Raw genomic sequence first — 8,619 nt, forward strand, 5'->3', positions numbered from 1 at the left:
CAAACATGCAGTTCTGTCAGAGCAGAGGAGGGAGCTGAAAATGTGACGTGTCGGGAGATGAAGCGCAGGTGATGTCACCTGGAGGGAGTGGCTGGAGCAGGAGGACTCAGGCTGTGGTGCTGTTTCCTTTTTGCTCCCAGGAGGAGCTGGTGCAGTTATTCCTGAGGTAAAGGTGCTTCTGAAGAGTATAGAGTGAAAACAAGACAACGTCCAGCCTTTACAGCTGTGCCGAGAGCTGCACCTCCCAGCTCTTTATTCACGAGTCATGTTCAAGCCAACAAACAAACACACTGACAGAAGCTCCGTGCACATGCTTATATTACACTTTCAGATTAGACACGACGAGCTGCGCGCTTGTTCTGTACATCCAGTAAAATGAGCCTTCATATAGTTTCAGAAGGAAAACAAGAGCATAGGATAAAATCTCGTTTCTCAGGTTACCACGTTTATGTGTTTACTTTTGTGCCATGTTGTTCTGAAAATGAAATTAAAAGGTGTCACATTTACAGAGTTCATGATGTGTGCTATAATCTGGCAGTCCCCTCTGAAGCGTATCAGCCTTTCTTTCTTTCATCGCTCTCGTCTCTTGTCCCTGTTGAGACTCTGTCCTCGTCACTTCCGCTTGTCCTCCTCTGTTCTCCCTCTCTTCCTTCCATCCACTCCCCGTCTGTCCATCTTTTCCTCCCAAAGCGGAAACCAAACCCTCCCTTCTCACGGCTGACAGCTTGGAGTCCTCCCGCAATGGAGGACAGAGCATCGTTCCGCTTCCACCCGTCCTCCCCCTCTCCCCCCTCCTGGTAGTGCATGCTCTCCAGAGAGTGACCCTCAGGGAAGGGCGACAACGGCTGGGCCATCAGGTCTCCTCTCTGGGCCTGCAGCAGAGCTTCTTCTTCCCACGACTCGTCATCCTCCTCACTCTCCTCACCTGGCTGGATGTCTCGAGGCCACTCGGCCCCCGGCTCTTCCAGAGCAGCCTGGAGGTGCAGCAGGGTGGACTCCAGCTCAGATCCACCCACTGTGGGCAGGAGGGCGGTGGGAGGATAAGGGTATGATGTGACGGGGTGTGGGATGGAGGAGAGGAGGGCGAAGGAAAGGAGGGCGAGCTGTGAGGCACCAGGATGAAAAGAAAGTCTCATCTGGAAACAGAAACAGACTTTTATCAGCAGCTTACTGATGTGTTTATTAGCTTTGATCAGCTGATGATAACGGTCGAGTGAGGAACTGAAATATTATTAAACAAATGGTAAAAATACTGCATTTGAAGTAAAAACCAAAAGAAAAAAAATGTGAACATTATTATTGAGTTTGTCTCATCACACACACACAAACCCTGAATCCGCCTCCGCCCAGTAAACAGGAAGTGCTGTCAGTAACCAGATAGAATAATGAATATTTGTACGGAGATAAACAAAGTTTAGAGAAACTTCTTCAATCTGATGAGTTTTATTTTTTTCAGCAGACACATATTCAGTACTTAAGTAGAAGTACAGATACCAGCGTTAAAAATACTGCAGTATAAATACTGCAGTATAAGTCAAAGTACTGATTATACTTCTCTATTCAAGTAAAAAAAACAATATCAGTAGAAATAAACCTTTAATTCAGTTTAAATCTTAATTGTAATGAAAGAACACGAGCAGAGAAAAAGATAAAACAGCAGCTCTGTTTTACATGGTAGGCGCTGACTCCGCCTGTGAACCTCCACCACAGTGCAGCAAACTAACCCTGCAGTTTTACGTGACACAGTTATCCTGCCTCAGTTTGTTCAGCAGCAGCTTTCACACTGTGAAAAACATCATGTCACACAGATTTAACAACATGAGCATCCGTCCTTTAACTCTAAGCTCTCTGTCTTTTCTCCCCCTGAAATAAGCAGCTGGACTTTAGCTGCAGCACACTGTGAGACAAACACACACACAGTTTGTGTGTTTGCTGATGTTTGTTGAGCTCATACAAACGCTGCCTTTCAAATTACCTCACACTTTAAAAACGTCACTCCCTTCATGCTCGCTCCTCTTCTGTAGAGCGAGCTAGATGCTGAAGTACCAGCAGTGGTTAAATATGGATAAATAAAAACTCCGGCCCACTTTAACCCCTCACTGTCGCTCCCAGTTGTTCCTCATTCATCTCATTTTATCTGGTGATTAACAAACAAACAGGATTTCCTCTCATGTGTTTCTGTTTAGGCTCAATTCAGTTTGATATGTAAAACATCAGCAGTAGAAAATACATCTTGTTTAAAAAATGTAGGGAGTAAAAGTAAAAAGTAGCCAGAAAAAAAAAAGTACTCAATTAAAGTTCAGATACCTGAAAATTCTACTTAAGTACAGTAACAAAGTAACTATATTTGCACATGTGAAAAAGGCTTCTTCCTGTTTGTCTTTCACAATAAAAGCCTTCAACATACCATGGTGAGCTCACAGTAGAGAGAGATCTCGCTCACAGCTCAGTTTGTGTCTGAGAGTAAGATAAACTCTTTTTAATCATCAGCCATCTGTAAAGCATTCTGAATTTCAGTAACCTGCATGAAAAGTTCTAAACTGACTGAAACGCTGTTTCTTGAATTAATCTGGAAATAATTCACTGAAAACACCAACGAAGAAGACACACAGCAGAAACCTGCAGCCGTCTCTTACCTTGTTCCGTGTGCGATGACCTGCTCTATCTCCTCGAAGAATCTCCACATCTGACCTTTTTAAAAACTGCCCGCTCTCCTCTGCCGCCCCGCCGTCACCCATTGGTCACTCGGCCCTGTGACGCATGAGAAGGCGAGCGCCGACCACGATAACCTTCATACTTTCTTCTGAGAAACGATGACCCACTTCATCACAGAGGCCCAGCGAGTCATCGCAATTATCGCCGTTTGATTGTTGAGGGTGACTCATTAGGACATTTCTGAGGACGGCGAGGGATTCCTTCCTTTTATCGCCGCTCGTTATGAAGGTCAGCTCGCTGGGGAAACACAGACACACCTTGAAAGAATGTCATGATGAGGAATCATCTCTGTGACGGATCCAGACCTCAGACCAAATGATGCTGCGCTCTGAGTCAAATTACTGCCAATTATGTGACCACAGATCTCCTGAGAATTGATTTCTGAGAAAAATGCTTCACCTCCGGCCTTTTAATGATTGAAAGAAGAAAGTCTGTCACTGTTTCCATCACATGCACTCGTTAAGTAGTTCGAGGAACACGAGGAAGTCGATCGTTCATTAGAAAAACAGTGAATGTGATCAGGATGTGATGCTAACGAATGGTAAAAATAAAATGTGCAGTTTCAGATCATACAGGCGAGGTCACCGTGTTATGATGTTTCATGCTGGTGTCCTGTTCCTACCATGAGCCTCTCGTCAGTGAGAGCAGCTACAAGAACATAGTTCCTGCATGAAACTCAACAAGCTTTTAGGTTCATGATAAACAGACAAACAACTCGACACGTCACAGGAAAAACATGAAAACTGGATTTTAACAATATATTTATTATCAACCTCACAAATCCGACAGCTCGTCACAGTTTGAACTCCGTCTACATGTAAGTATTTACTGTGTTTTCACTGACTAACAGTAATGTGGACCAAAAGCATCAGTGCTAACTTCTCCACCTCCTGCCTCCCCAAAGTCACCGTGGACCTCCAGGGTGGACATGCACCCCGGTGCGCTCTGGGAGTCGTAGTCCGGGAAGAAGTCGGGGCTTTGCAGCAGCTCCTGGGAGGGGTGGCTGATGACCTGCTCGCTGAGCGGGGAGGTGAGCAGGGACAGCTGCAGCTGGTCGATGGTGCTGGTGGGAAAAGGCTGCGATCGGTCCGGCAGGGAGCAGGTCGGGGATGAGGGACTGGTTGCCATGGTGGCAGCTCTCGGAAGAGCAGAGGGCGAGTTGACCTGAGAGTCATCGGAGAGAAGGGAACGGCGGAGTTTGGCCCGAGCGTTCTGAAACCACACCTGAGGGACAACGAGAGGGACAAGAAGACGTTTGTCACTCAGCCCACAATCCACAGTAAACCACACCGTTTCCATTCATCTCAGGACAAAGGGCCCACGTGAGTGGAAGCATCCCACCTCTCCTACACCACAGCTGAGTGTTCTTTCACAGCTCTGTACCTGCACATGATTACAGTCTATCTGCATCTCTGTGGTTGTTTTACATCTCTGCAAACAGAACGGCTGCAGACACACAAAATAACAACAAACAAACAAAAAATTGCATGAAAATATGCAAAAACTCAAAGATGGCACAAATCTATGAAATGTCTCTAAAATGTCTGAAGAACAACCAGAAAGAGATAAATCTGTGTGCAGCAGAAGAAAACCCCACGGCTATGTCAGGGCTGAGAAATGAAACCAGACAGGAAGTGACTAAACCTGCACTTCCTCTAATGACCACTGGAGGCCCGCTCCAGAAGCCTGTGCTCAAACCTACAGCAGAAATAAAGATGGTGCAAAGAAAAGCTTCATCGTTTATCAGAACTGTGTGAGGGGCGCGAATAACAAGAGTCAGTATTCCTCTTCAACCCTGTGCGAGTGAGGATCTTTGACTTTTACACTGCTGAGCCAATAAGAATGCGCCGTTTCATTTTAAATGGAGGCCTTGAAGGAGCCCGTCCTTCCAGACGTTTGTACCTGCAGGACTCTCTTGGGCAGGCCGGTCTTGTGTGCGAGGCAGGTCCAGTCTTTACCGTCGGGGTTGTGTTTCTGGGCAAAGTACGACTCCAACGCTCTGAGCTGCTCGCTGCGGAAGCACGTCCTGATTCGCTTGGTCCTCCTGGGGATCCGCCCACCTGCCGCCCTGTTGTCCGATTGTGGCTCTGGACTGCTGACAGACTCCTCCCCCTCACCTGACACCTGGGCTGAATTCGGCCCCAACCAACAAAGCAGAACAAAACTTTCATTCAAAATGAACTTTAGAGAAGTTTGACTGAGAAAAGGATTTGAACATTTTATTACATAATCACTAAACTGCATTTTAAATCACGTTTGATGGTTTCATGATAATAAGTATTAATAATGGTCTTCACCCTGGTCTCCGTAGTGCTCTGATAGTGACTGTATCAGAACTACGGAGCAGCGAAGCGTAAATGCCGGCTTTTAAAAAGAATCTGTTATTCTGACCTCTGTTTGATCCTCAACTCGTCCAGATCTCGTCGTTAGTACTTTAAGCTGTTTGATGACCGACTTTAATATCCGGAGGGTGTTTAAATGGACGTTAAAGGCTTGTGCGACCTGCAGGTAAGTGGTCAGATTGAAGTTGTCCCAGGTACAAATCTAACCTGTCCTGAAATGTGACTGAATATTTCGTTTAGTTGGAAACATCATCTTAGTTTCGGTGGTCAGAGTGTAAAACTGCAAACATAAAATCAACAGTGAGAGCTGGAAGGTTGCTGACTCTACATCAGGGGTGGGCAATCCCAGTCCACGAGGGCCGGTGTCCTGCAGGTTTTAGATGTGTCCTCGAACCATCACAGCTGATTTAACTGGCTAAATTAGCTCCTCAACATGTCCTGAAGTTCCCCAGAGGCCTGGTAACAAACTAATCATGTGATTCAGGTGCGTTGACCCAGGGTGAGATCTAAAACCTGCAGGGACACCGGCCCTCGTGGACTGAGATTGCCCACCCCTGCTCTACGCCAACATTTTCCTCCATGGACGTGAAACTTGCATCGCCATGTTTTCATGATATTTCTGCTCCAGTTAACTCGGCATCACGAGCAGGTCATCTATCAGGAGGTTGGTAGTTTGATCCCTGGCTGGTTTCCCGCTGATGTGAATGTTAGAAAACACTTAGATGAGGAAAAGCTGCTGGTGTGAGCAGGTGAATGTTGTGTTGCTCTGCACACAGTGTGGGTTGGTGCTCAGGCTGTGACACAAACACTGCATCAATGTGTTTTTTCTTGGTTTTCACTGTTTGGCAGTAAACGTGACGACTCCATGAGTGACAGGATTGTTTCATTAAAGCGGGAGCGTCACTCCCACAGTGGGAGTGGGAGTGACTACAATACTTAAAGCTCCATGAGTGAGAACAGGCTCATCATCATGTGTGAAGTGAGTGGAGGACTTCCCAGCTGGGAGCAACATCTCCAAATGCTGCTAGGAGCTGATTTAAAGTGATTAAAGTCGAGTGGTCTGAACTCCCTGTATTTGACATTTAAATCCAAATAGAGTGGGAGAGCTCGACAAGATAAAACAAATAAGATGCCCATAAAGGCCCCAGAAGTTCTTCACACTCACCATCTAGATGCTGTTTGGGCTGCAGGTCAGGGGGGGGCTGCACGCCCCCGTCACTCTGATAATGAGACTGACAGTAGAGGTTGGCGCCCTGCATGCAGTACAAGTTCCCCGGCATTAATTTCACGTCACACTCCTGCAACACATCGGACAGACCGTCTGCATCTATTCAGAGTTCTTTAACCTGAAAATAATAAGACGAAGCGTCGAGGCTGACCTGGCAGGAGAAGCAGTGAGGATGGAAAGTCAGCTCACCAGACCTCATGACCAAATCAGAAGCTGGGATTGGCTGGAAGCAGCGAGCACACTGACCGCCTCCAAACATCCTGAGCGGGAGGAGAAACCACACCAGAGTCAGAAACGTGAAAAACGGGAAGCAAAGGAAGGCGAGACCTCGCAGACCTGCAGTAGTCCTGCTGGCAGTAGATGTTTCCGTCCCTCCAGTACAGCGACGGGTGCGTCTGCAGCTCGCACTGACACTGGCTGCAGCGCAGACAGGGGTTGTGCCACACCCTCCCCGCAGCCAATAGGAAGAAGCGGTCGAGCAGCTGCTCGCCACATCCGGCACACGTCACTGGCTCCTGGATGGACACAGCTGTTGGAGCCTGAGACTGACAGACGGATTCAATGTCAGTGAATATTTACTGATAACAGTGATAACAGTGATGTCACACATGATTCTGGATCAGAGGAAATGTGATTACACAGTTACTGAGCAGGAGGCCGACAAACACCTGAATATTCTCACAACTATTTTTAACTGTAAGCAGATTATGACTGTTTTTGTATCAGATTCAGCAACAAGGAAATGTTCTTTATTAATGTTGATTAACATTGATTAATGTTATTTTAAATGAACCAGAGCAATACAGATGCTGTGTTTTGGTTTTTATCTATCAGGGAGTGTTTTTATCCAGAAAACAGCTGTTAGATGAGTGAAATCAGACCATGTGTGCAAAAGGAAATCATAACTTTTAACTGATCGGCCGTCAGCAACAACATGAAGAAACACAACAGACAGTCGAATACAAGTAAAATATAAAAACTAATGTTGTATAAAATAAGAATAAAAATATAATAATACAATAATAATACTAATAAATATCACTATCAATAATATTATACTATTTTTATATAATTGAATAATTAAATTTAATATTCACGTTATTTGCAGCAGCGCTCTCCTCTGCGCCGCCGCCCAGCTCCGCCCCCTCCACCTCGTCACCAAGGTCACTGCCGTACAACAGGTCGTCGAGGGCTCGGTCATCTGGCGACATCATGACTGAGAAGCAGAGGAGGCGTCATCAGAGCGATGAAAACAGACTCAGTGAAGGTCGCGACCAACAAGCAGAGTCCCAAACATCGAGTCAGCCGTTTCTATTCGTTTCTATTCGTTTCTATTCGTTTCTACTCATCCTTACGTCTCTTTGAAAAATGTATCACATGTTTTTAAGGCTTCATTTTGTCCTTTGTGTTCTTTATGTCATCATCATTTACAGTTTTTGTTACCAACAGGACAATAGAAGATATGAATTCAATGAGAAAGCATGCAGGTGGATGCAGGTGGATGGAGGAGATGGAGCGAGCTTACCTGTGTTGTTCAGAAGCTTCTGGTTGGTTTTCCACTGAGCGTGCTCTGTGCGAACCCTCTCGAAACCCTTTAAGAAGAAGGACGAGGTTTGTTCTGCTTCATGAAGCCACAAACGCTGCTCTGCTTGAACAAAAACGCTCAGTCTCAGCCTCTTCCTCCAGGCAGTGGACCACCTGAGCGCTCTCAGCCCTCCAGGTGTCTCTGCAGCCACCTGTCTCGTGGTTTTGGGACTGGTTTCCCTTCACATGAGACCTGCCTCCACCTCGTTCTCAGCCAATCGCTTTGCCCGCCTCTGATCACTGGTCTGTCCCCAGTGACGCCCCGGACACACACCTGTAAACAAGCAGGCTCAGAGGACAGGTGAGATCCACTGTGATTGGTTTCCTGGTGAGCAGAAGGGTGGGAGGGTGGGAGCTGCACCCTGGGGACCAATTAAAAAACAAAAGGTTTTTAAAAGCACATCTGGGAGCTGAGGTGAAGAATGAAAAGACACCTTTTCCCTCAATGCTTCAGCTGAACATGGACTCAACTGACAACAAACACGAGACATTTTCTCCACAGTTGAAAGAATCGTTCATGTCCTAAACATGAACTTACCCTTCCTAATTATCTTAGACTGCCCTACAATCATAGGGCTCCATCATGTGAACGGTCTAGGGCTTATGAAAGGGTGATTTTATTGGGTGTACTTTTTGCTAACAAAGAGATTAAGCTTCTAAAGTCACCAAACCTTTCACCAGAATGTGAACAACACACAACATTTATGGGACACAGGTGGTGAGGTGACCCGAGGCCATCATTCATATCAT

General features: G+C 46.2%; 2 protein-coding genes across 2 annotated transcripts; both read right to left on the reverse strand.

The window, feature by feature from the left end:
• Window positions 1–216: 216 nt before the first annotated feature.
• On the reverse strand, window positions 217–2,738 carry qrfp (pyroglutamylated RFamide peptide). Its single transcript, XM_084918992.1, has 2 exons — window positions 2,637–2,738; window positions 217–1,136 (listed from the first exon to the last, which is right to left on the reverse strand). Exons 1-2 carry the CDS (start codon window positions 2,736–2,738, stop codon window positions 555–557), a joined length of 684 nt encoding a protein of 227 aa, XP_084775118.1. The 3' UTR covers window positions 217–554.
• A 756-nt stretch (window positions 2,739–3,494) lies between these two features.
• On the reverse strand, window positions 3,495–7,911 carry LOC146363591 (LIM/homeobox protein Awh-like). The gene is made up of 7 exons (XM_084918431.1): window positions 7,811–7,911; window positions 7,383–7,501; window positions 6,622–6,830; window positions 6,437–6,545; window positions 6,223–6,355; window positions 4,618–4,844; window positions 3,495–3,939 (listed from the first exon to the last, which is right to left on the reverse strand). The coding sequence occupies exons 2-7, from the start codon at window positions 7,497–7,499 to the stop codon at window positions 3,559–3,561; spliced, it is 1,176 nt and encodes a 391-aa protein (XP_084774557.1). The 5' UTR covers window positions 7,500–7,501; window positions 7,811–7,911; the 3' UTR covers window positions 3,495–3,558.
• Between the last annotated feature and the right edge of the window lie 708 nt (window positions 7,912–8,619).

The sequence above is a fragment of the Perissodus microlepis genome, chromosome 22 (genome assembly GCF_051167445.1).
Source record: "Perissodus microlepis isolate ML-2025 ecotype Zambia chromosome 22, ASM5116744v1, whole genome shotgun sequence".
NCBI classification, from domain to species: domain Eukaryota; kingdom Metazoa; phylum Chordata; class Actinopteri; order Cichliformes; family Cichlidae; genus Perissodus; species Perissodus microlepis.

Excerpts from the sequence above, each read along its gene's own strand:
- qrfp (XM_084918992.1), bottom strand. The coding sequence starts at position 2,738 with ATGGGTGACGGCGGGGCGGCAGAGGAGAGCGGGCAGTTTTTAAAAAGG. Across the intron at positions 1,137-2,636 it reads GTCATCGCACACGGAACAAG|ATGAGACTTTCTTTTCATCC; the intron begins GTAAGAGACGGC and ends TTCTGTTTCCAG.
- LOC146363591 (XM_084918431.1), bottom strand. The coding sequence starts at position 7,499 with ATGATGTCGCCAGATGACCGAGCCCTCGACGACCTGTTGTACGGCAGT. Across the intron at positions 6,546-6,621 it reads TGCCAGCAGGACTACTGCAG|GATGTTTGGAGGCGGTCAGT; the intron begins GTCTGCGAGGTC and ends CCTCCCGCTCAG. Across the intron at positions 3,940-4,617 it reads TGCCCAAGAGAGTCCTGCAG|GTGTGGTTTCAGAACGCTCG; the intron begins GTACAAACGTCT and ends GTTGTCCCTCAG.